The sequence below is a fragment of the Pseudonaja textilis genome, chromosome 6 (assembly GCF_049901715.1).
Source record: "Pseudonaja textilis isolate UNSWEBS1 chromosome 6, rPseTex1.2, whole genome shotgun sequence".
In the NCBI taxonomy this organism is placed as follows: Eukaryota; Metazoa; Chordata; class Lepidosauria; order Squamata; family Elapidae; genus Pseudonaja; species Pseudonaja textilis.
The window spans coordinates 2,431,492-2,458,419 of record NC_141995.1 but is presented as its reverse complement, the minus strand read 5'-3'; the positions used below and the strand labels follow the sequence as shown (position 1 = coordinate 2,458,419).

The window sequence follows — 26,928 nt, the reverse complement described above, 5'->3', positions numbered from 1 at the left end:
CTCTGAGCTTGGTTGTTTTCTTGCAGACGTTTCATGACCCAGCTAGGTAACTTCATCAGTGTTAGAAGGGGGTAGTGTTTGTGGAGAGGTGTAGGAGCAGCAGGAGGAGGAGGAAGAAGAAGGAGAAGAAGAGGAGGAGAAGGAAAGAGGAGAAAGAGGAGGGCTGTAGGGTCTTTGGTGCTCCCTGAGCTTGGTGGTTTTCCTGCAGACATTTCATGACCCAACCAGGTAACATCATCAGTGCTAGAAGGGAGTGGGGTTTGCTCTCTTAAAGTACGAGTGGTTTGCCTTGCTAATGCTGGCGAGGCTGTGGGGTTTTTTTTTCTTGGTAGTTCCTTGATTTAGGGAATTACTTAATTAGGGAATTGCCTAATTATGGAACTTTAGCTGTGTTGCTCTCTGAGCTTGGTGGTTTTCTGGCAGACGTTTCAAGACCCACCTAGGTAACATCATCAGTGCTAGTGATGTTACTGATTGCTCTAGTGTTACTACAGCACTGATGATGTTACCTAAGTGGGTCTTGAAACATCCACAAGAAAACCACCAAGCTCAGAGAGCACCAAGGACCCCATAGTCGTCGCCTCCTCCTCCTCCTCCTCTTCCTCTTCCTCCTCCTCCTCCTCCTCCTCCTCCTCCTCCTCCTCCTCCTCCTCCTCCTCCTCCTCTTTGCAGCACTGATGATGTTACTTAACTGGGTCATGAAACGTCTGCAAGAAAACCACCCAGCAATCAGGATGAGTAGACCTAGAATGCGATATGATAGAGGATTTAATCGAGTAGGAGGGTCAAAACAACTGTAACAAAAGCAATATTGTACAAATAATATGAATGTTAATTGTTTAGTAATACTCTAGTATGTATGGCAGAGTAATGCCAAGACGATTGCACTGCGTTTTGATGCTTACATTTGTAAACAATAAAATATATATATATATATTTAAAAAGAAGAAGGAAAGCACCAAGCTCAGGGAACTCCGCAGAGCCCACATGTTGTCAAATTGCCGGCCCTCCGTTGAATGTTTACTTTGAAGGGGGCAGGAATCTAGAACCCGGACAATTCTAGAGCATTATCTATGCTCTTCGGCACCGCAGCAGTTCTTTAGAAAGTTACATCGTGGTGTTCACAGATATTGCAGGCCTTGAAGTTGGCTTGAGTTGAGCTGCTTGAGGGCTCGGCTCGTAACGGATTTGGCCCCAGAGCCGCGGAATGAAGTCACCGATTAGGGACTTCGGTTCGGGGGCGGAGTGTTGACTTGGATCCCAAAGGGTCCCGAAGGAGGGCAGAGAGAAGACGATCAACAATTGCATCAGCGCCTTGCTGGCGATGCGCACAAAACAGAAGGGAAGCCACTTGAGGAAGAAGAAGGTGTTTTATTAATTTATTAGTTATTGAGAAAATTGTTACGGCTGCCCTCTTCCCTCACGGTGACTCTGTGCAGCTTGCAGGGAAAAGTCTGCAGAAATTCTCCATCCTCCAGGTTCCGGTTGTCCCAAAGGGGCTTTTTCAGGAGGCAATTGGACTTTTCTTTTCTTTTCTTTTCTTTTCCTTTTCTTTCTTTTCCTTTCCTTTTCCTTTCCTTTCCTTTCCTTTCCTTTCTTCTCCTTTCCTTTTCCTTTCCTTTCCTTTCCTTTCCTTTCTTTCCTTTCCTTTCCTTTCCTTTCCTTTCCTTTCCTTTCCTTTCCTTTCTTTTCCTTTCCTTTCTTTTCCCTTCCTTTCCTTTCCTTTCCTTTCCTTTCCTTTCCTTCCTTTCTTTCCTTTCCTTTCTTTCCTTTCCTTTCTTTCCCTTCCTTTCCTTTCCTTTCCTTTCCTTTCTTTCCCTTCCTTTCTTTTCCTTCCTTTCCTTTCTTTTCCCTTCCTTCCCTTTCCTTTCCTTTCTTTTCCTTCCTTTCCTTGCCTTTCTTTTCCTTCCTTTCTTTTCCTTCCTTTCCTTTCCTTTTGTTTGGTTTCTTTTCTTTTCTTTTTGTTTCTTTTCTTTTCATTTCTTTTCTTTTTCTTTCTTTTCTTTTCATTTCATTTCTTTTTGGTTTTTTTGTTTCTTTTCATTTCTTTTCTTTTTGTTTCTCTTCATTTCTTTTTGTTTCTTTTCATTTTTTTTCTTTTCTTTTCTTTTCTTCTTTTCTTTTCAAGACGTTTTGCTTCTCATCTGAGAAGCTTCCCTTCCTCCACCATCCAGTCAGAGCGGAAGAAGCTTCTCGGATGAGAAGCAAAACGTCTTCAAAGAAAAACCAGAAAGTCCGTTTGACTCTTGAAAAAAAAGCACCTTTGAGGGAGGGGAGGGAGAGGAGAGAAGGGGAAAGGAAAGGAAGGAAAAAGAAGGGAAAGGAAAGATACAGAGAGGAGGGGAGAGGAAAGGAAAGGAAAGAAAGGGAAAGGAAAGGAAGAGAAAGGAGAGGAGAGTAAAATATCTACAGAGAGTCTCAGTCATCCAGATCCTTGGTTGTCCCAAAGGTGCTTTTTTAGGAGGCAACTGGACTTTCTTGTTTTTGAAAACATTTCGCTTCTCCTCCCAGAAGCTTCTTCAGCTCTGACTTCATGGTAAAGAACGGAAGGATTGATACTCCTTGCAGACAGCTGGTCATTTGCATCCTTTTTGGACAGTCATTGAGGCCACTTGGAAGTTTGTCTGTGTCCTCGGTTGTCCCAGAGGTGCTTTTTCAAGAGACACCTGGACTTTCTGGGTTTTTCTTTGAAGATGTTTCTCTTCTCATCCCAGAAGCTTCTTCAGCTCTGACTGGATGGTGGGGAAGGGAAGGATTGATGCTCCTCGCAGACACAGCTGGTCATTTGCATCCTTTTAGAACAGGGGTAGGTTCTGTGGGCGTGGCTTGGTGGGCGTGGCAGGGGAAGGATATACTGCAAAATCACCATTCCTTCCCCCTCCCCATTGACCTGCTTTCCAGCTCCCTTCTCCTGTGCAGGACAACCAAAGGACACCCAGCCGATCAGCCGGGACTCAGTGGGAGGCAGAGAAGAGGTGAGATTGGCGGGGCCAGTCGGAGGTGGGATTGGCCGCTTCTCCAGAACTACTCAACGTTTCCGCTACCGGTTCTGTAGAATTGGTCCGAATCGGCTGAATACCACCGCTGGTCCTCAGGGTCACCTCTAATCAATCGTTCCTGTAGTCTGCAGTTTTTTTCCTCTGGGGGAAAAAAATTGCTAATAATAACAACAACAATAATAATAATAGGATGGCTTTGGGCCAATCACCAGGAGACGGTGAGTTCTAGTTCTGCCTTAGGCCTGAATGCCAGTTGGGTGATTTTGGGTTCGTCCCTCATCCTCCGCCCCACCCACCTCTCATAGGTGTCAATACTGGGCTTGACAGGTGATTGCTGCAAGGAAAATAGGAGGACGAAGGTGGGCTGGATCTCTCAGGTGCCTTGAGTTATTTTGTACAAATAAATAAACAACAAAGACAGTTTATAAATGACAAAAGAAAGGGAAACTGAGGCTAGGAAGCAAAATTCAGCGCCTTTTCCAAGTCCCAGCTGCTGAGAGAGAAAGAAAAGACACGCTGCATCTGTACGAAGGTGCAAAGTTTACACCCGTCTTTAAGAAATGCAAACGTCCCCGAAATGGTTTGAGCTCCCATGCCAGGAACACAAGGCCGATTTGTCATTAACTAGGCATAAAGATTTTCAAGGCTAAGTAGTCCAGTTCCCACCCACGCCCTCCTGGTCTGGCACCAGCAATTTTGGGGTGGGTGGGGCTGAGCGACAGCTAGAAAGGAAGAGAACCTGAAGTTACAAACTCTGTACCGCTAGTCCCTGTCTTATGACCACAAGTGATCCCAGCATTGATGTTGCTAAGTGAGCAATGGCAGACCAAAGTCACCCAGATGGTTTTCATGCACAAAGCGGGACTAGAACTCCCCATCTCCTGGTGATTGGCCCAAAGTCACCCAGCCGGCTTTCATGCCTAAGGCAGGACTAGAACTCCCCGTCTCCTGGTGATGGGCCCAAAGTCTCCCAACTGGCTTTCATGCCTAAGGCGGGACTAGAACTCACCGTCTCCTGGTGATGGGCCCAAAGTCTCCCAACTGGCTTTCATGACTAAGGCGGGACTAGAACTCACCGTCTCCTGGTGATGGGCCCAAAGTCTCCCAACTGGCTTTCATGCCTAAGGCGGGACTAGAACTCACCGTCTCCTGGTGATTGGTCCAAAGTCTCCCAACTGGCTTTCATGCCTAAGGTGGGACTAGAACTCCCAGTCTCCTGGGGATTGGCCCAAAGCCACCTAAACGGATTTCGTGCCTAAGGCGGGACTAGAACTCACCATCTCCTGGTGATTGGCCCAAAGTCACATAGATGGCTTTCATGCCTGAGATGGAACTAGAACTCACCATCTCCTGTTGATTGTGATCATAAGCTGAGGACCACCTGCATAAAAGAGGTTATTTTCAGGAGAATAATGTAGGCAGGTGAACCTATTTTTTTTAATTTTTTTAGATCATTGTGGTCGTAAGTTGAGGACCACCTGCATAAAAGGGAGCCTTTTCACGGAGAAAAAAAACTAGGCAGGAAAACCTTTGTATTGTTATTTAAAAAAAAAAAAAAAAGATTATTCGTTTCTGGGGCCTGACATCAAATACGGGAAAGTCACAATGCTCTTTTTATCTTCCCGTGAGACCCGAAGACTTTGCAAAACCGGCTGGAGCCAAGCCTGATTTTTCTGGCAGGGACCGACGGCTTTTGAGGCCGAAAGAATTCTGGTTTTGGCGCAGGGCCCTTCTCGGCTTTTGTTCCGGGTTCGGTTTGAACCAAAAGAGACTAGGGACGTCGTGAAACAGGACAAAGAAGCCAAATAGGAAGGGCTTCCGACCATGACCTGGGCATTCCCCCCAATGTGGTACAGGAAGTCCTCGATTTATGACCTCAGTTGAGGTGCCAGGAGAACGGTTGTTCAGCGAGTCACTCTGGAATTTACAACCTTTTTTCCCCTCACGTTTGTTAAGTGAATCGCTCTAGTCGTTAAATGAATCCAGATTCCGCCATTGGCTGGGCATTTCCCCCAATTAGGTACAGGATGTCCTCGAGTTACGATCTCAGTGGAGTTGCCGGACGAAGCGGTTGTTCAGCGAGTCACTCTGGATTTTACAAACTTGTTTCCCTCACGTTTGTTAAGTGAATCGCTCTGGTCGTTAAGTGAATCCAGATTCTGCCATTGGCTGGGCATTCCCCCCAATTCGGTACAGGGAAGTCCTCGACTTACGACCTCAATAGTGTTGCCCAGCAAAACAGTTGTTCAGCGAGTCACTCTGGATTTTACAACCTTTTCTCCCTCAGGATTGTTAAGTGAATTGCTCTGGTCTTTAAGTGAATCCAGATTCCACCAATGGCTTGGCTTTTCAATGATCACGTGATCCCGAGATACTGCTGTATATGCCAGGTGCCAAGCGCCGAGATTCAGATCATGCGACTGTCAGGACGCTGTGATGCTATACATGTATAAAGTGCTAGTCATAAGTCACTTTCTTCGGCGACGTTGCAACTTCGCTAAACGAACGGTCGTAAGTCGAGGACTGCTGGTATTGTGCCTGTCAAATTCAACCAACGGCAGTCCTCGACCCCAATGGAGCCCCAACATTTCCTTATGTTAAGCGAGACGTTTGTTAAGCGAGCTTTGCCTCATTTTACCACCTTCCTTGTCACCGTTGTTAAGTGGATCGCCGACGACGCTAAGTTAGTAATCCGGTTGTGAAGCAAATCCGGCTTCCCCATTAACTTTGCTTGTCTGGAAGTTGCAAAAGGGGATCGCGTAGCTCCAGGACACACCTGTCAGGATGTTCTGACCCAAACCCTTTTCCAAGAGAACAAACACGAACCAACGAGAACAGAAATCTTTTAACGGTTCGTACAAATCCCCAATTAAAAGGCTGCTGCAAACTAATTAACTTTGGTAAGTATGAGCCTCGGCAAAACTGTGCGAGGCTGCCAAGAATCACCGATAAGAAATATTTTACAACACAAGTCTTCAAATACCAACTTAAGATACTGCAATGTCCACGAGGCTGAGTTTCAAAAACGTCTTTGCTTCCTGCAAAGAACGTCCGATTCACAGCTGGCTTTTATCTTCTTGAAGGAAGGGCCATCACCTTGCAGCCTTACTCCCGAGTTGCCCGTGCTGCTCTTTCCTGTGAGCAGCCCTGCGCGCACGTGCACTTGGCACAGGCTCCTCGGGAACCTCCTCATCGCTGTTGCTGCCCCCCACAATCTCTAAAGGCAGCGCTTCACTCCCTGATGGTCCTGGCCCCTGCTGCCGGCTAACCACGATACAGGATTCCAGCAGTGACCCCCAATTTAAATCATGAGTCTTGAGCCAAACTTCCAAAACTTCCAAAGGATTTACTGGGAGTTGACATGTCCGCCACTGCCTGGGTGTAGCCGACTCTGAGACACATAATTCATTGTCTCCCTTGACCCTGGTTTTCCCCCCGTACCTCCTGGGTGTATCCTAATTCATATTCTCCAATGGGACACGTCCATAGCCCAGAGTCATCAATCGGGCTCTCCGGTTAGAATTTTGCGCAGCAGAAACTTCAGTCACCTGGTCACTATCGTTGAAAAACTATTTACGGAATGCACTTTCGGTTTCCAAGCTGCTGCACTGCTCTTTCAACCCCCTTCCCCCCCCCCCTTTCTGTTGGCAACTTTAAAAAGACCATAGAAATATTTGATGAGTTGGCACAATGGTCATAAATGTGAGTCAGTTGTCTAGGGTTGGAATTTTGATCACACACGATCATGCTGCAAGGGTCCTTACTGTGAAAAAAAAAATGGTCACACCTGTATTCCAGGTGTGGCCTTACTAAGGTTTCATAAAGCGGTACTAATCCTTCGCGTGATTTGGATTCCATGCTTCTTGTTTATACAACCAAGGATCGTATTAGCTGTTTCGGCTGCCACCACGTTTAAGGGATCGTCCACTCGGACTCCAAGGTCCCCCTGACAGTGACTGTGTCGCTCCTAATAAATCTTTTGAAGTGTTTTGAAACTTAGCACGAGGCTTACGATTTAATTAGGGCAATTGCCGGAATCCTGACAAGTCTGTTTTTGAGCCAGGTTTCGCCTAATCCATACTTGTGCCCTTGGTTTTTACCTGCCCAGGTGTAAAACCTTGCTTTTCTCCACGTTAACAGATAACAGGTCGTCAGAGTTGGAAGGACCTTGTAGGTCATCTAGTCCAACCCCCCGCCCAAGCAGGAGACCTTACACCGTTTCTGACAAATGGCAGTCCAGTCTCTTCTTGAAAGCCTCCAGGGATGAAGCTCCCACAACCTCTGAAGGCAACTTCTGTTCCACTGAATATAGAATAACAGAGTTGGAAGGGACCTTGGAGGTCATCTAGTCCAACCCCCCCACCCAAGCAGGAGGCCCTACACCATTTCTGACAAATGGCAGTCCAATCTCTTCTTGAAAGTCTCAAGCGATGGCGCTCCCACAACTTCCGAGGGCAACTTCTGTTCCGTGCGTTGATTGTTCTTACTGTCAAAGTTTCAATTTCAATTTATTGGATAAGGTCCCTATCAAAATCCTTTGGGATCCTGAACTTGCCCTCTGGGGTGTTTCCAGTTTGGGGATCATCTGCAGATTTGATGAGTTTCCCCTTCTATTCATTCCTCCTAAGTCATTTTCTCTCATCTTAGTCAATTCTATTTATTTATATTATTTATAAGGACAGTTTTCCACCACGCGCCATCACTCAGCTAAAGAACTAACTCCCACAATGCTGTCAAATTGCTTAGCAAGACTGCGTTACAAATTATTCTTCTCATCTTTCCTATTACCTATCTCTTCCCAGTTATGACTGTAACCGTGTTGCTTTTATCTTTACAACTTATATGGTTTTATTTGTTTTTCTAGTATGTTTTGATTGCGTATTAGTAACCCATGACTATCACTAAGTGTTGCATTTTACGATTCTTGATGAGTGTATTTTATTTTTTGTCTTACGCGCACGGAGAGCTTATGCACCAAAGACAAATTCCTTTTGTGCGGAATAAAAAAAATAAGTCAGATTGAAAAAAATCGTTCTCAGGATAGGGTTATCCTGAGAAGTCAGAACATTTTTTTTTCTTTTTCCAGGACCTACATGGTCGAATTTAACATGGATGTATGGGAAACTGAGGACACAGAAGAAAGTTCTGGTTTTCTGTCATTGTTATCATTGCACAGTTGTTGATTTCAGTCAGTGTCAAGTCTTAATTGTCCTTTGTCTTCCGATGGCTTCCACCCATGGGTGATGCAAGCCAGAAACGCAATATTGTTTTCCAGACAAGAAAACCCTACAATTATCTCATTATTGGCTCACAAAGGACACAAATAAGTCTCTGTGTTTTTCTTTCCTCCGAAAGTCTCTGTGTTTTTCTTTCCTCTGTGCAAACGGAGGGTTTTTAGGAGCTCCCAAACTCACTGGGGCGTGTAAAAATAAATAAAATTTGCAATTCTGGGGACTCCTTCAACTTCTCCAAAGTTACTCAAGTCGGGCTTTGAGTTGGGGGCATAAATAAGGTATAAATAATAAGATAAATGTATAAAAACACAGGAATAACGGTTGGAGGAATTGGGTTTGGCTAGTCTGGAGAGAAGAAGGACCAGGAGAGACATACTATAACAGTATTCCGGTATTTGAGGGGCTGCCACAAAGAAGAGGGGGGGTCAACTTATTTTGCAAAGCCACCGGAAGGTAAGAGAAGAAACAAGGGATGGAAATGGATCAAGGAGAGAAGAGAAGCCAGTTGAAATGAATTAAGGTGGAATTTCCTAACAGTGAGGACAATTCCCCTGTGGAACAGCCTGCCACCAGAAGTTGTGGGTGCTTCACCACTGGAGGTTTTTAAGAAGAGATAGGGCAGCCATTTTCTGGAGTGGTATAGGGTCTTCTGCTGTCATGGTTCGCCAACAGCAGGTGCGGATGGTTGAGGTCTCGGAGAGCGAGGACTCGGATGAGGGGCCTGCGTGGGATGCAGGGGTGGGGCCAGGACCCTCAGGGAGGGGAGTGCTGCCTTCGGAGATCGTGGAGGCTGACAGCAGTGAGGAAGAGGCCCCCGAGGAGCCTGTGCCAAGGGCCGCTTGTAGGAAAGAGCAGCTGCAACAGCACGGGCGACTCGGGAATAAGGCTGCAAGGTAATGGCCCCTCCCGTAAGAGATAAAAGCCAGCGGAGAAACCGGAGTTCTTTGCAGGAAGCAAAGAAGTTTTTGCACTCAAGCCTTGTCGACGTTCGGACTCCCTTAGTTTGTGTTTGGAGACTCTTTGTGTTTGAACTATTTCTTGGCAACTTTATCTCGTGTTCTTGGCAGCCTCGCACCACCTTGGCAAGGCTCCTTCTTATCACAGACAATTAGTTTGAAGCAACCTTTTAACCGGGAAGGAACGGAATTTGTAAAGAATCATTAAAAGGTTTTGCTGTTACCTCCGTTTGGTGTTTGTTTCCTTGGAACAAGGTTTGGGTCAAAACACCTGCTTGAGCAGGGGGCTGGACTAGAAGACCTCCGAGGTTCCCTCTAGCTCTACTCTGATTAAGAAAGCAAATACGGGCTAAATAAAAACATCCCTTTTCCCCTTTGAAATCCTGCAGAATTTTCTTGCCAATAATGTTGTGAAATATATATTTTTTCCTGGAAATGTCAAAACCCTGCAGAGAAAAAATCTTTCATGGCACCCTTAGTTTTTTTGTTTTTTTTCCTCCTTTCCCTTAAATCCTCTGTGAGTAAAGAAATTTAGAGATTGGAAGGAAAAAAGCGACTTATGACCCTTTTTCACACTTTGTCTCATCCCCGTGGTCACGTGATTAAATTCGGAAGCTTGGTAACTGACTCATATTTATGACGGTTACGCGTCCCCTTTTGCGACCAGCAAAGTCGAAGCCTGGGTTCCTTAACGACCAGGTTACTAACTGAACCACTGCAGTGACTCGCTTAATAACCATAAGCAAAGAATGGGCGTAGAATTGGTCGAAACCCCCTTAAGAAACGTCTCACTTAACAATAGAAATTTGGGGCTCGTTTGTTGGTCGTAAACTGAGGGCTACCTATATTATAATCTGGCCAAAAAGAAAAAGGGAGGGAATTTTGAGTTTGCTTTTTGAAGGTTTTTGAAGAGGGGGATCGAACCTAGAATTAGCAAAGCAAATAACTCCCAATTCAGCCGCCGCCACCCCTCCCCGGGGAGTTGGCCGCTGAGATTGGCCTCGATAAAAGAAAAGCACTTTTTGTCTCTCTTTTTTTTAAAAAAAATATCTTAATAGAAACTCAGTGACTTTGGAGTGGGGAGGGGCTGGTTAAATATTGACTCTTGGTTTAGTGGAGTTTTGTGGAGCAAATCCTTCCCAGCTTCAGCCAGAGGAAAACAAAAAAGCATTCTGGATAAAAGCAGTAAGAAAAGACGGGAAAGAGTTTATTGCTAATTGCATTAGAATTAGGGGGGGCGGAAAAATCAGCCTTCCGAACAAAATTTTAGGGTTAAAATTTTTTTTACTTACTGGTTCTGTGGCCGTGGCTTGGTAGGCGTGGCAGGGGAAGTTTACTGCAAAATCCCTATTCTATTTATTTATTTATTCATTTATTCTATTTATTTATTCTATTGTTTTTATTTTTTTTATTTATTTATTTATTTGGTTTGTCAATTGCTTACAAGATAATAGGTATAAGTAAAAACATAGTTATGAATACATGGATACATATAAGAAAATAAAAAATAAAAGAAACAATAGGACAGGGACCGTAGGCATGTTGGTGCGCTTATGCACGCCCCCTGCAGTCCTCTTAGGAAAGGGGTGAGGTCAATAGTAGACAGTCTAAGGTTAAAGTTTTTGGGGTTTGGGGAAGAAACCACATTCTCTCCCTGCTCCTGGGAGGAAGGATTTCCTGCAAAATCCCCATTTCCTCCGCACTCCACTAACCTGCTTTCCAGCTCCGTTCTCCTGTGCAGGGCAACCAAAGGAGACCCAGCCGATCAGCTGGGACTCAACGGGAGGTGGAGAAGAGATGGGGGTTGGCGGGGCCAGTCAGAGGCGGGATCGGCCGGTTCTTCAGAACTACGCACAATTTCCGCTACCGGTTTTGGAGAACCAGTCTGAACCGGTTGAATATCACCTTTGCTTCCAGATAGATTTGCTAGAACGATCTGGCCATCCGTCTTGGCCAGGTTGAACAGCGAGGACGAAATCAGATCTCGGGTTTAGAAGGGGAGGTTGGCCCAGTTGAGTTCGTGAAGACCTTTAATGCAGTTCAGCTAATTAAAAAGCAAGAGGCTAGTCCTCTGTGAGTCTAGCAAATCCTCTTCAAGTGCAGTGTTTTCCAAATGTCGAAGGATGCTTGCTGGAGAGTTGTGAGAGTTAAAAAAAAAAAAAAGGAACCTGTGGCATACAGAGCCACTTCCGTAGGCATGCGAGAGGTTGTACATGTGCAACACAACACTCTGTGCATGTGCACACAACACCCCCCCCATGCAGCATGCCTTTGTGCATGCGTGCGCTTCTCCCATGCAGGCGTCTTCCCCCCATGCATGCGCAGGAAATACCTGACAATCGGCTAGTTGGGGCTAGGACAGTGGTGGCTAACCTTTTTGGGCTCCTGTGCCAAAAATTCTGTGCGCGCTTGCACACTTGTGCTCGTGTTCCAGCACCCAGAAGGCAATGCACACCCCCTCATGCCCCCTATGCACGTATGTGTAATTCCCACCCACCCACCCCTCCACCTTCTTTCCTGCACTGTGCCTCACATCTGAATTTTTGGCCAGTTTGAGGCCTTTTTCGGCCTCCTGGACGCTTGAGGAAGGCTTCTGCAGGCTTTACAGGTCGAAAACTAGGCCCATTTCAACCCCTCCGGTATTTCCAGAAAAACAGGAAGTGACAAAACGGGCCTAGTTTTCGGCCTGCAAAGCCTGCTGAAGCCTTCCTCAAGCCAATGGGAGGCCGAAAAAAGACCTGAAACCAGCCGAAAATCAGCTGTGAGGTGCATGCATGCACAGTGAGGTAAATTTGGCTGCAGCTCATGTGCCGGCACAAATGGCTCTGCGTGCCACCCGTGCCACACATGCCATAGGTTCGCCATCATGGCTATATACCGAAAAGAATTTACCCTTTCCTGCCCTCTTGTGGCTGGCTGGATATTTGCCACCCGGATTTAGTTTTAGTTTTTTGTTTTTTAATAAAATGAGCTTGAAGGAAAGGATTATTTTATTTTTGCTGTGACCCAATTCCTGGGCTTTTCACAGCTTAAACGAGAGGCAGCACACAGAATGTTTTTTTCTTTTCCTGATCTCTGCATCTCCGTCGGCTGCTCTGCCGGCTGCTTCCAGGCAGTTCTCTCACTGTTTAGAAAGTGGGAAAAGTAACACCTCTCCCAATCACCAGGTGTTAACCACGGCCAGTTTTTAAAAGCATCTGTAAAGTTTGTTGGAAGGGCTCTCTCGCTTGCAATGGATGGTTGGTGGGTGCCTGTACGTTAGAAGCCAGAATCCAAGCAAGTTTCTTCAGCTACCTGTGCAACGCTCGTTCACTTTTTCTCCTTGTTTTGGAACAAGGCTGGGCCTTCTTTCTTCTGTTTTGCACCTGATGATGTTACCTACTTTTATTAAATGAACCATAAATTCTGCCAGAGAGCAACAAGGACCCCGCTCCTCCTCCTCTTCCTCCCTGCAAACCCCATTCCCTTCTTTCTAGCACTGATGATGTTACCCAGCTGGGTCTTGAAACGTCTGCAAAAAAACCATCAAGCTCAGAGAACACAAAGAAACTCATAGTCCTCCTCTTCTTTCCTCCTCTCCTCCTCTCCTCCTCCTCCTCCTCCTCCTCCTCCTCCTCCTCCTCCTCCTCCTCCTCCTCCTCCTCCCACTTCTAGTACTGATGACATTACCTAATTGGATCATGAAATGTCTGCCAAATAACACCAAGCTCAGAGAACAACAAGGACCCCACGTCTCCCTCCTCCTCCTCCTCCTCCTCCTCCTCCTCTCCTCCCCACTCCCTTGTAGCACTGAGGATGTTACCTAGTTGGGTAATGAAACGTCTGCAAGAAAACAGGCAAACCCAGAGATAACCAATGACAGTCCTCCTCCTCCTCCTCCTCCTCCTCCTCCTCCTCCTCCTCCTCCTCCTCCTCTCCACAAACCCCACTCCCTTGTAGCACTGAGGATGTTACCTAGTTGGGTAATGAAACGTCTGCAAGAAAACAGGCAAACCCAGAGATAACCAATGACAGTCCTCCTCCTCCTCCTCCTTCCTCCTCCTCCTCCTCCTCCTCCTCCTCCTCTCCACAAACCCCACTCCCTTGTAGCACTGAGGATGTTACCTAGTTGGGTAATGAAACGTCTGCAAGAAAACAGGCAAACCCAGAGATAACCAATGACAGTCCTCCTCCTCCTCCTCTTCCTCCTCCTCCTCCTCCTCCTCCTCCTCCTCCTCTCCACAAACCCCACTCCCTTGTAGCACTGAGGATGTTACCTAGTTGGGTAATGAAACGTCTGCAAGAAAACAGGCAAACCCAGAGATAACCAATGACAGTCCTCCTCCTCCTCCTCCTCCTCCTCCTCCTCCTCCTCCTCCTCCTCCTCCTCCTCCTCCTCCTCCTCCTCCTCCTCCTCTCCACAAACCCTACTCCCTTGTAGCACTGAGGATGTTACCTAGTTGGGTAATGAGACGTCCGCAAGAAAACAAGCAGGCCCCTCCCCACACATGCAATTCAACCTGGAGCTCCAAATATTCATCCTTACTCCTGGTCCAGGAGTAAGGCCCCTGTCTTCTCTCCCAGGAGGTTGTGCTGCGCAGCCTCCGTGTTTCTGTAATGTTCGCTCCTGCCTAGAAAGAAAGAAAGAAGCAAATAGCATTTTTTGTCGTCTTCTCAATGCTTTTTTTTCTCTTTTGAGGGGGCTGTTTTCTTCTCTTCCAGAGCCACCGACGCCCACCTTTTCCGATGGCCAAGTTAGAGACCCTCTCGGTCCTGAGTGATGCCAGCTACCACAGCCAGGAGACCTTCCACGCCTTCCACCCGAGGACCTCCGAGTGCTCCTCGCAGAGCAGCGTGGGCAGCGGCCTCGCTCACGAAAAGGACTTTGCCGGGAAGAGCCTGTTGGTCGCCAGGCCTCAGAACCCCAGCCAGCAGCTGGACGGGACGCGGAGTAGCTACTCCCTCGCCCCGCGCCACGCCGGGGAGGAGAAGGCGGCCTCCAGTTCCGTCTACATCAATGGGGACGCGCACAAGAGCGAGGTCGGTGGGAGTGTGGCGGCCAACAACGAGAAGAACCTGCCTCCACCGCTACCCCAGTACAGAGAAGCCAATAAGCCACCAAAGATATTGCCAGTCTCTGGGAAACTGGACCAGGTGGGTGTCCTGTCTTCAGATGAGAAGCAGAAGAGTTGGAAGGGGCCTTAGAGGTCTTCTAGTCCAACCCCCCAAGATGGGGGTGGGTTCTTTGCCAGTCAACAGAGAACCTAATGGGTGGGGGACTGTTGCCCGTTTAGGCTTGTGGGCTTCAAATCCCAGAATTCTGGGAGTCATAAAAGGGCCATAGTTCCCCATGCTGGCTGAGGAATTCTGGGTGTTGAAGTCCACAAATCATAAAGGGGTCATCATTCCCCATGCTGGCTCAGGAATTCTGGGAGTTGAAGTCCACAAGTCATAAAATGGCCGTAGTTCCCCATGCTGGCTCAGGAATTCTGGGAGTTAAAGTCCACAAGTCATAAAATGGCCGTAGTTCCTGAGGAATTCTGGGAGTTGAAGTCCACAGGTCATAAAAGGCCCATCATTCCCCATGCTGACTGAGGAATTCTGGGAGTTGAAGTCCACAGGCCCTAAAAGATCCACAATTCATCCCTGACCTAAAATGTTGCTTTATTTACTTATTAAATGTATTTCGATTTACGACCGCAATCGAGCCCCACATTTCCGTTGCTCAGCGAAACACCTGTTAAGGGAATTTTGCCGTTTTACAGTTGTAAAATGAACAATTGTTAAGCGAGGAACACATTTGTTAAGTGAATCCGGCTTCCCCATTGACTTTGCTTGTCAGAAGGTTGCAAAAAGATATCACGTGGCCCCAGGACACTGCGACCGTCATAAATATGAGTCAGTTGCCAAGCGCCTGGATTTTGATCACGTGACCACGGGGAGGCTGCAACAGTCGTAAGTGTGAAAAACATTTATACGTCACTTTTTTTTCAGTGCCGTTGTAACTCTGAACGGACTCTAAATGAACTGTTTTAAATCAAGGTCTTCCTGGGAATGTAATAAATAAATAAGTCCAATTTAATAAATGTGATGGATGAAGAGAGAGAGAGAGACTGTAGGTAGGTAGGTAGATAATGATAGACACAGAAAGAAAGAGAGATGGATACCGTAGAGAGATAAATTAGAGAAATAGATACAGGTACATAGATACAGATAGATAGATAGATAGATAGATAGATAGATAGATAGATAGATAGATAGATAGATAGATAGATAGAGACAGACAGATAGATAGATAGATAGAAAGTGAGAGTGGTAGATAGATAGACACAAACACAGGTACGATAGATAGATAGATAGATAGATAGATAGATAGATAGATAGATAGATAGATAGATAGATACAGACAGACAGACAGACAGATAGATAGATAGAAAGTGAGAGTGGTAGATAGATAGACACAAACACAGGTACGAGATAGATAGATAGATAGATAGATAGATAGATAGATAGATAGATAGATGATAGATAGATAGAAAGATAGATATGTAGGGAAAGACAGATAGATAGATAGATAGAGGTGAAAGACAGACAGATAGATAGATAGATAGATAGATAGATAGATAGATAGACATAAACACAGGTACGATAGATAGATAGATAGATAGATAGATAGATAGATAGATAGATAGATAGATAGATAGAGACAGACAGACAGATAGATAGATAGATAGAAAGTGAGAGTGGTAGATAGATAGACACAAACACAGGTACGATAGATAGATAGATAGATAGATAGATAGATAGATAGATAGATAGATAGATAGAGACAGATAGATAGATAGAAAGTGAGAGTGGTAGATAGATAGACACAAACACAGGTACGATAGATAGATAGATAGATAGATAGATAGATAGATAGATAGATAGATGATAGATAGATAGATAGATAGATAGATAGATAGATAGACAGATAGATAGATAGAAAGTGAGAGTGGTAGATAGATAGACACAAACACAGGTACGATAGATAGATAGATAGATAGATAGATAGATAGATAGATAGATAGATAGATAGATAGAAAGAAAGAAAGAAATAGATACACGGATGGATACGATAGATAGGTGGGTAGGTAGGTAGATAGATACAGATAGATAGGTAGGTAGATAGTGATAGATGGATAGAAAAAGATGGATGGATGGATGGATAGATAGATAGATAGAAATAATACACACACACACACACAGAGATGGATACGATAGATAGGTGGGTAGGTAGATAGATAGTGATAGATGGATAGAAAAAGAGATGGATAGATAGATAAATAGAGATGGTGGATAAATGGATAGATAAATTGTTTTATTTGGTGTCTTCTTCTTCTCAGTTTCAGAATACTGAGCCCTTAGTTAGACCTTCAGCCTTTAAGCCAGTTGTTCCTAAAAACTTCCATTCCATGCAAAACCTGTGTCCACCGCAGAACAACGGCGTCGCCACCGAGAACCGGAAGACTTTAAACCACACGCACAGCAATAGTCCTGCCCCGGTCAAAAGCGGCCTGGAGAAAGCCAGCCTTAACAGGACTACCAACCCAGGAGTCGGCCTCTCCGATTCTGGCCGCAACTCTTTAACCAGCTTGCCCACCTACGGCACGGGCTACAGCCAGCACGTGGGCCCCATGAGCGCCTCCACCAGTCACATCAACCGTATCGGGACCACCTACGGCGAGAAGAACGTTGTGGGATACAACGGGATATCTACCTCAGACAGCGGCCGATCTTCCACCAAGAGCACCTCTTCCTTCAGCCGACTCAACCATCTCAACGAAACGATGCCTTTCCACTCGCCTTCCACGGACGACATCATCCAAGACTTGGAAAACCGGCTGTGGGAGAAGGAACAGGAGGTCCTCCAGATGAGGAGGAACCTGGACAAGAGCGAGGCGGCCATCTACCAAGTCTTCGAGGAAAAGCAAAAGATTTGGGAACGGGAGATGGACGAGCTGAGACAGAACTATGCCAACAAACTCCAGCAAGTCTCCAAGAAAACCCAGCGAGCTCAACAAGCGCTCCAGCTCCAGATCTTCAAGCTCCAGCAGGAGAAGAAGAAGCTCCAAGACGACGTGGCTCAACTCCTTCAACAACGAGAAGAGCTGGAGAAGAAATTTGTGGCTTTCAAAAAGGAACAGGCGGAGTTTCTTCCCAAGATTGAAGAGACCAAATGGGAGGTGAGAGTCAGCCAGGTTCAACACCGTACGAGGGACTCAACCAACGTTGTGAGTGGCCTCCTAGGGTGGGTAGTCCCCTACAGTAGTCTTCTCCTACTCCTTCCTTTGCCAGCTACAGGTAGTCCTCAACTTAACGACCATCCATTCGGTCACCCTGAGGCACCGTATGCTCCAAGTAACAACTGCGACAAGGGAGCCAGGATTGCACAGGTTGTGCAATGACCCCAATGATGTAGGACCCTAATTCTCTGGTCAACGGCGGCCCTAAGTTGAGGATTTGGAGAAAATTCAAATACACTTGTCACTTGAGAGCGCTATGCATGTATTGTCTCTACAGCAGGGTATTCTGACCTCAGCTTCCCCCAAAAACACTAGGCCAATTCTTTGTCTCGGCAAAACCCCTTTTATTAAACAAAGGTGAATTTCTTGCATTCACCTTCAGTCAAAGGCCTGGCCAACTGTCTTTCAGGGGTGTAATTAGGAGCACAGACCTTATCTAGCTTGGAGAGCTGCCAAGTAACTATTTCCAAACGCAGTGCTGACAAGGAAGGGCTCGGCAGAGTCTCTGAGATGCACAGGCAGATCTTCACACCGCTGCAACGAACGAATTGTTTCCTGCAAAAGCCCCCCTCCCCTTTTGCTCCTCTTTTAATCCCTCTGGGAGGGGCCATTCACTGTCCATCTGTGGCCTTACTGCCACGTCGACCCTTAGTTCGTAATTGTTCTTTTCTTTTGGCAGCTCTGTGCATGCGCAGGCTGGGAACCAGTTCTAGAAGCTTCCTCACCTCACTGCTGTCTGAGCCTGAATGCAGCTGACGACTGCCAGCCTCATCTCTGGCACAGAGCCCATGTCCGAGCCTTCCTCAGCCTCCAGGACTGGCCTGGATTCCTCCCCAGCCTCCTCACTGTCCGACTCTGCTGCCAGCTCTGCTAGCCGCCAGCAGGCCACAACACGGGGGTGCTTAGATCTGACCCGCGGGGCCACTTTGGAAACAGCAAAGCATTGTCCCGCGGTGCCTCTGTCAGCGAAAACAGAACTTGGGAGAGCCACATATGGCCTCCTCAGGCCCCGTTTTCAGCCACGACAGCTGCTCTGACCAAGGCTTCCTAGACTGTAATTACGGTTATGTTTATTTTAAAAACAAGACTTATTTTATTGCAATGCTGGGAATTGTTTTTATTCCCAGTTGGTAATGAATCTCAAAACAGTCCCTCGAGATAAGCACTCACCTTTCTTCCCTGTGAAGTGCTGCCAATAACAGAAGTGTCCAATGAACTAGGGAAAAAAAAACAGCCGAAATACAAAGAGCTTCAAGAATGAGTCTGAACCGAACGAACGACTTTGCTTCCTGCAAAGGTTTCGTCACCTTTGCCTGTCCTTTATCCCTTATGGGAGGGGTCCCTTTAGTTTCAGTTGCTCTCGCCTTCTAGCAGCTCTGCGCATGGGCGCACTGGGAACAGGCTCCCCTGGGTCCTCTGCCTCGTTGCTGCCAGGCTCCGGAGGCAGCACCCCACTCCCAGATGGTCCTGGCCCCATCCCTGCATTGAATGCAGGGCCCTCATCCGAGTCCTCTCCAGACTCCCAGACTGGTCCCCGTTCTTCCCCACTGTCCGATTCCACAACAACACCTTCCTGCCGGTGAAAATGGAGAAAATGCTGTAGAAGGCTATCTCTCCTCATCCAAGAAGCTGAGGAAGCTTCTTGGACGAGAAGCAAAATGTCTTCAAAGAAAAACCAGAAAGTGCCTCTTGGGGGGGAGAAAAAAAACACCTTTGGGGCGGCCTACCAGGCGATTGTAGGACTCCCCAAGGGCTCAGTTTGTTTCTTGCACAGCTCTGAGACTGCATTTGGTCGTGCGCGGTAACCGGCTTTGTTGAAGAGGTTACCTGATGTGACTCTCTCTCTCTCTCTCTCTTCTAGGTGTGCCAAAAGGCAGGTGAGATCTCCCTGCTGAAGCAACAGCTGAAGGATTCCCAGGCTGACGTCTCCCAAAAGCTGAACGAGATTGTTGGGCTGCGTACCCAACTCAAGGAAGGCAAGAGCTTCCTCCGAGAGAAGGAAGAGCAGATCTTGACGCTGAAAGACTCCTACGGCACCAAAAGCGTCAGCCTGGACTTCTGCGAGAACGAGCTGCAGCTCAAGATGGCGGAGGTCCAGATGCTGAGGGAGAAGCTCAGCCAGTGCGAGCTGGAAGTCTCCGGCTTGAAGCAGACCTTGGCTCACCTGGGGGGACCCCCGAACCACGTCCCGTCGGAGCTCCCCGAGAAGCTGGCGCGGGACCCCTTGGCTTGCGAGAGCGACGAGGCCAAGATGAAACGGCAGAGCGAGGAGAGCCTTCACGCCCTGAAGAGGGAGGTGGAGAGGCTCCAGGCGGAGTTGAACGCCGAGCGCCAGTCGCGGCAGCAGCAGGTGCTGGACTTCGAGGAGGAACGTTGCACGTGGCAGGAGGAGAAGGAGAAAGTCATCAAGTACCAGAAGCAACTGCAGTTGAACTATGTAGAGATGTATCAGAAGAACCAACTCCTGGAGCACAAGCTGAACGAGATGGCCAACAAGGCCACCAGCCTCTCCCACGCGGAGGAGAAAAAAACGTGGACTCCATCCAGACTGGAAAGGATAGAGTCCACGGAAATCTAAGGGAAGAAACACAAGGCATTTTTGAGTACAATTTTTTCTTTCTTTCTTTCTTTCTAATTATGGTGCCTGGAGATCTTCCCAAGTAGAATATGTGACGTAACCAGCAGCATAAATCTTTGCACTTGGCCCCTCAAAATACACTTTGGTGCTCTACAAATTAACTTTTTACGGGGTGGGGGTGAGGGGTGGGGAAAGCCACAGGTGTACTTTTGTGTTCCGGGGATGATTTTTGACATCAGGAGTTCTTGTGCGTTGTTGTGTTGGGCTTTGAGTTGACGCGGTTTCTGTTATGACTCCATTAGACGATGCACTTCTCAAATTCTTCATATGGCGTGTTTAGCTCCGTGGGGTCCTGGTTGTTCTCTGAGCTTCGTTGTTTCCTTGCAGACGTTTCGTGACCCAACTAGGGAACATCAGTGCTTTGTAGGATAAACAGGCATGAGGAAAACTCCTACATGTGGACAGCTCAAACTATCGTTGGGAAAGTGTGATCATCCTAGACCAAGTTAAGCCCATAAATACTAGAGAATTCCTTGAAGCTGGACACTCAGACGAATCAGCCATCAACAGACACATAGGGATAAAGAACATTTACATGCCATTCAAAAGAGACAATCAAAAAGCCCAAAGGGAAACCAAAACACGCCCTCACCGGCAAACATCACCCAGATAAAGCAGAGATTAAAACCCAAGATTAATACCAGACAAACCATCAAGAAGCAAACAATGTACCCCAGTCAAGGAACTAACAATTCGGACAAACAAACTAACAATAAACGACAGCCTAATCAAGGAACTACCTAGAATACTTCCACTAATACTAACTTGTATATAAACAGAGAGTAAACCCCACTCCTTTCTAGCATTGATGATGTTACCTAGCTGGGTCATAAAACGTCTGCAAGAAAACAGCCAAGCTCAGAGAGCACCAAGGAGCCCAAAGCTGCCTTCTTCCCTTCCCTGCATAACCCCACTCCTTCCTTCCTTCCTTCCTTCCTTCCTTCCTTCCTTCCTTCCTTCCTTCCTTCCTTCCTTCCTTCCTTCCTTCCTTCCTTCCTTCCTTCCTTCCTTCCTTCCCTCTTCTTTGCAAGCCCGCTCCCTTCCACCACTGATAACGTTACCAACTTGGGTCATGAAACATCTGCAAGGAAACAGCCAAGCTCAGACAGCCCCAAGGACTCCTCATTTCAACCCATGGCTACAGATATTCTCTTGAGCCTCTGAACTCCTGGCAGGTGGGATTATTCTCGCCCACTTCCTCCTTTGCCCTTCCCTCTCCCTCTCCCTCTGTGAAACCCTTAACTTCCATCACTCCGGGAGAAGGCGGTGTCTCCCAAAGAATACCACGTTTCTCTAAGAGAACCACCATCCCCAAGGTTCATTGAGAGGAACCCTACCTAGTTATGGAGATGTTTAAAAGTAGTCTTCGACTATAGGATACCTCAAAAGGCGTTTTTTTTTTAAAGCCTGCCGGAAATTAAAGGACATCATTGGAATCCTTTCAGAGCAATCTTAGGTTCGGAAGCAACCCTGACCCCAACCATCAATGGATGGTGGTGACTGGGTCCATCTGGCACTGTCATATAATTGTGGGGTATGCTGAGGTCCTCTAGACCAAAGATGGGAGCTAGTGAGAAGTGTGGGAGTTCAGGAAGTATCTTAGTCTCCTCGGTTGTAGCTCTTGTACAATCCTCCCTCTCTCCCATGTCATGTTCCTGATTTGCTGTTGGCAAGGTCTTCATTGCAGGTGAAGGTTGCGGATCCAAAATTGGTGTTTTGGTGGGGAGGGCTGACGTCGCGACGATACGACGAGCGATTCTGGGGCTCCAGAACTGGCGTCGATACCGCCGCAGCTGGACGGTCCATGAGAACCCAAACCGTCCCGTAGAGACGGTGGTGGTGGAGAGTGCAGCCTAATTCTAACCCTAACCCCTTACAGACGAGTGGCCTTTAAGATTCTCTACAGGTAGTCCTTGCCTTACGACTGCAGCTGGGCCCAACATTTCGGTTGCTAAGTAAGACAGTTACTTACTTACAAACTCCCTTGACAAAGAGGGAGTTTTAACCCCTTTTTATGACCTTTCTTGCCACAACCGTTAAAGAGAAGCGCTGCAGATGTTAAAATTGGTTAACATGGTCGTTAAGCGAATCTGGCTTTCCCCATTGATGTTGCTTGTCCTAAGGGATACCAAAGGGGAATCACCATGATCCCCGGGGACACTGTCACGGTCATAAATACGAACCAGTTGTCGAATGTCCAAACACTGAGATGGGTCGTAAGTGTGAAAAAGTCAGAAGTCCTTTCCTCCACTTTGAACAATCACTAAATTAAACTCTTGGAAATTGAGGACCAGAGATGAAATGCTGCCGGTTCGGCCCAGTTCACCTGAACTAGTAATAAAAAAAAAAAAAAGTGCTACCGGTTCAGACCAACCCGATATTTCAGACGATCAGCTAGGGCAACAATCAGGTGTGCCGCAAGATTTAGATCAGCTAGAAAGCAGGAAATTGTCGGAGTTCTTGCTTTCTAGCCAATCTAAATCACGCGGCACGGCTGATCCCGTTCTTCGCTGTTGTACTTCCCTCGGACGGCTTCAAAATTTTTCACCACCCAGGAGGCTTCCCTATCAGATAATAACAGATAATCAGAGTTGAAAGGGATCTTGTAGGTCATCTAGTCCAACCCCCTGCCCAAGCAGGAGACCCTACACCATTTCTGACAGATGGGAGTCCAGTCTCTTCTTGAAAGCCTCCAGGGAGGAAGCTCCCACAACTTTTGAAAGCAACTTCCATTCCATCGGTGGATTGTTCTCACTGTCAGAAAATTCCTCCTTATGTCCAGGTTGAATCTCTCCTTGTTCAGTTTCCATCCATTATTCCTTGTCTGGCCTTCAGGTGTCTTGGAAAATAGCTTGACCCCTTTCTTCCTCCCTGTGGCAGCCCCTCACATACTGGAAGATGCTCTCCTGTCTCCCCTGGTCCTTCTCTTCACTAGACTAGCCATTCCCAGTTCCTGCAACCATTCGTTGTAGGTTTGAGTCTCCAGTCTCCTCATCCTCCTGGTTGCTCTTCTCTGCCCTTTTTCTAGAGTCTCAACATCTTCCTTATAGTGTGGTGACCAGTAGGTCAAAAACAGGGTGCGGGGTATGTGTGTGTGTGTGTGTCCTGTGAAAGAATCTTTTTTTTAAGTCATGTCCACCCAGTCACATGTCCACCTGACCACGCCCACAGAACCGGTAGTTACAAAAAAATTGAATGCCCACCGCTGTTGAGGACTACCTGTGCTTCGTTCCTGTTTTCAATTCGTCCCACCAAGAACGGAACTGAACTACGGAAGGAAGAGAGGATGGGACGAGCGAGGAGAAAGAGGCTAAAATGGAAGAGAAGTTCTAGAATTCAGCTCCTAAAGTGGGACAAATTTTGGCCCCCGCTGAGAGCCGGTGGACAGATGTTCTCAAGAGTCAGGATTCCAATCTTGCTGATCGATAAGAAGATCCAGGTGTAAACTAGTTGTCAGGAAGACAACTTCGATGAGATACCCTGGTTGAGTTGGAATTAGAGAAGATAACCTTCTAGAGAAAGCTAGCTGTCAGGATTCCGGCAATTCCCCCCATTTAAATCATGAGTCTTGAGCCAAACTTCCAAAACTGCAGAACGATTTATTGGGAGTTAACATGTCCGGCACTGCCTGGGTGTAGCCGACTGAAACACGTAATTCATTGCCACCTTTGACCCTTGTTTTCCCCCTTGCACCCCTGGGTGTATCTTAATTCATATTCTCCAATGGGACACCTCCATAGCCCAGAGTCATCAATCATGCTCTCCAGTTAGATATTTGCGCGGCAGAAACTTCGGTCACCTAGTTGCTATCTTTGAAAACATTTATGGAATGCACTTTCGGTTTCCAAGCTGCTGCACTGCTCCCCCCTCCCTTTCTGTTGGCACCCCTAAAAAGACCAGAGAAACATTTTATGAGTTTGACAGCTGGTTTTATCACGTTTTCTCTTATTTCTATACCGGTAGCCTTCAATTTATGACCACGATTGAGTCCAAAACTTCCATGGCTAAGCGAGGCCGCTGTTAAGTGAGCTTTGCCCTGTTTTATGACCTTTGGCGCCACAGCTGTTCAGCAAATTGTGAGGCCGTTCCGCGAATCTGGCTTCCCCCACCTGACTTTTCTAGTCAGAAAACTGGCTGGGAAGGATGCAAATTCTGATCATACGACCGTGCCCGTTGCCCAAATTTTGATCCTGTGCCCGCAGGGATGCTACGACATAAGTCGTAGGCATGAGAACCAGTCCTAAGTCAGTTTTTCCAAGTAACATTGCAAATTCGAACGGTCACTAAGCCGACGGTTGTAAGTCAAGGAGTACCTGTGATCACTCCCCTGCATCTAAAACCAGTTGGATTTGCTAGGAGTTTAAAAAAAGCTACGCCCAGACTTCTAGTTTTAAGGGGCAAGAAGGAAGCTTCTCTCTTTACCGCACAGAAAAATGATTTTTTAACCTACAACCCCCTGCAAAATTGCCATCTCTTGTTCCCAAGATGTTAAGTTCTGTGTGTATTTGTATCAACCAAGATTTCTCTTTCCTCTATTCCATTTCTGTTTTCTATTCTATTTTCTCTTCTCTTCCATTCCCATTTTCTATTGTATTTTCTATTTTCTCTTCTCTTATTCCATTCCATTTTTGTTTTCTACTATTTTCTATTCTCTCCTCTCTCTCCCATTCTATTCCATTTTGGTTTTCTATTGTTTTTTGTTCTTTTCTATTTTCTCTCTTTTCCCCTCTTTCCTCTTCCTCCTCTCCTCTTTTCCACTTCTTCTCTTCTTCTTCCTCATTTCCTCTCCTTCCTCTTCCTCTCCTCTCTTCTTCCTCTCAATTCTCTTCTTTCCCTTATTCCTCTTCCCCCTTCTTTCTCTCTTCTTCCCTCATCTCCTCTGTTCTTCCTCTTCCTTTCTTCTTCCTCTCTCCTTTCCTCTTCCCCTTCTCTCCTTCCTCTTTTCTTTCCTCTTCCTCCTCTCCTCTCTTTTCCTTTCCCTCCTTTTTCCTTTCCTTTATTTTTGTGTTGAGTGACTCAAAAGACTGTCAGGTCTTTTCGTAAACTGACTTGTCTTGCCTGTGGGAAGACATTTATCAGATTTTTTTTTTAAAAAGGCACTTTTTTTTTGTACCTCGCCTGGTAAGAGAAAACATACATATATATTATAAATCTATACATATGCTGTCTTAGTTTTTAGAGACGATCTGCCGTTCTTTAAATTGAGCACAGAACCTTCCATCCGAGACCAAGGCAAACCGATGGATAGGTTGCCTGTAAGTGGAAATGAATATAGATGGAAACGCAAAGAGAAGAATTTACTAATTAATGCTGCTGAAATTATACAGAAGCAAGTTACTTGGATGTAAATACTCTCTTGTATCTGTTTATGTGATGATTAAAGCAAAAAAGAAGTATATAAAGAGAGGGCGGGGGAAAAATATATATCTGTGAGCAGTAACTACTACGTTGTGCAGTAAGAGCAGAAAACTCCACAACAAAGTTTTGGATTATCAAAGGACATCTTGCCAAATTCTCAAAATTTTGAGGTTCATACGGTACCAAAGTCATCCTGGATTATTCCAGCATTACAAAAAGACAAATTCTTTTCTGTTTAGGTTGTTTCCTCTCTCTGGGTTCATAATCTTGTTGGGCTTTGGTAGATTGAATCAGAATGGAGCTGGAAGGTACCTTGGAGGTCTTCTAGTCCAGCCCCCTTGCTCAGGCAGGAGACCGTATACCTGTGATGGCGAATCTATGGCACGCATCCCACAGGTGGCCCGCGGAGCCATCTGTGTGGGCGCGCGAGCCCCAGCCAAACTTACCTGCGCTACACATGCGTGCGCCTCCCAGCTGATTTTCAGCCTGTTTGAGGCCGTTTTCGCCCTCCTGGAGGTGCGAGCGAAGCCTCTTGCAGCCTCAGGAGGCTGAAAACGGGCCTTCTGGAAATACCAGAAGTGCCAAAACGGGCCTGTTTTTCGGCCTACAAAGGCTTCCCTCGAGCCTCCAGGAGGGCGAAAACTGCCTCAAACGGGCCAAAAATCAGCTGGGAGGTGCACGCCTGCCCAGGGTAAGTAAAGGGGCAGGGTGCGGGTGTTGTTTGTGCATGCGCAGGGGAGGCGCGGCGCATTGCATTGTGGGCCATGGAATGCTGCTGTGGTCGTAAACGTGAAAAATGGTCATCGTTCACTTTTTTCCGGTGGCGCTGCAACTTCGGCCACTAAGTGAACCGTTGTAAGTCAAGGACTGCCTGTAGTTTGGAAGCAAAATGGCCTTGATGTTCTTTTATAACCTTATTTAATCAAAAGCCTCAACCGGGTTTTTTTTTTTTTCTGCTCTTATTGCGAATTTTCAGATGGGCGTCTCGAATCAAAACTGTTTATCCTTTTTTTTTTTTTTTTGCTCATACTCGACCGTTGATTTTTTTTCTTTTTGGAACTATCTTTTGAGGCGAGTTCATTCTTCTCAAAAGGGAAAAATAAAAGAGAATTAAAAACGATAAAAAAATTTTTTTTTAAAAAAAGAATTCTCTTATCTAGTTTTTGCATTCAAACTTTCTTTGATCGACTTTGCCTTTCTGATCGTTTGCATTTAATAAAAGAAAGTCACGGTCTTTTTGTATAACAAAGAACACTTTTTAAAGAGTTGCTTAAACCTATGGCACAATTCAATTTTCGTCCCTCGTCTAAAGACGAAAACAGCTATTGCCTTCCAAGGTTTTTTAAATTGATAATTTAAATATATATGTATATGTGTGGGTGTGTGTATATACACACCCACACACACACAAAGCTATATAGAAGTATTGTGTATATACGTTTGTAACATATAAATATATACAGTCTCTATATAAATACA

The 26,928-nt window shown here is 46.3% G+C and overlaps 1 protein-coding gene and 1 long non-coding RNA gene across 3 annotated transcripts in view; both read left to right on the top strand.

Annotated features, from left to right (window-relative positions):
* LZTS3 (leucine zipper tumor suppressor family member 3) overlaps nucleotides 1–26,928 on the top strand; it is a 28,875-nt gene extending 1,947 nt beyond the window's left edge. The window contains exons 2-4 of one of the 2 annotated variants that reach the window (XM_026722916.2): nucleotides 13,891–14,322; nucleotides 16,554–17,393; nucleotides 19,315–26,928. In XM_026722916.2, coding sequence (XP_026578701.1) covers nucleotides 13,915–14,322; nucleotides 16,554–17,393; nucleotides 19,315–20,031 — 1,965 coding nt within the window. In that variant the 5' untranslated portion in view covers nucleotides 13,891–13,914 and the 3' untranslated portion in view covers nucleotides 20,032–26,928. Of the gene's footprint in view, nucleotides 1–13,867; nucleotides 14,323–16,553; nucleotides 17,394–19,314 lie in introns of both variants that reach the window. The other variant, XM_087935671.1, reaches the window with a different exon arrangement.
* LOC148125369 (uncharacterized) lies at nucleotides 1–26,928 on the top strand. The gene is made up of 2 exons (XR_015744020.1): nucleotides 1–58; nucleotides 20,449–26,928. It is a non-coding gene; the product is annotated as an uncharacterized LOC148125369 (long non-coding RNA).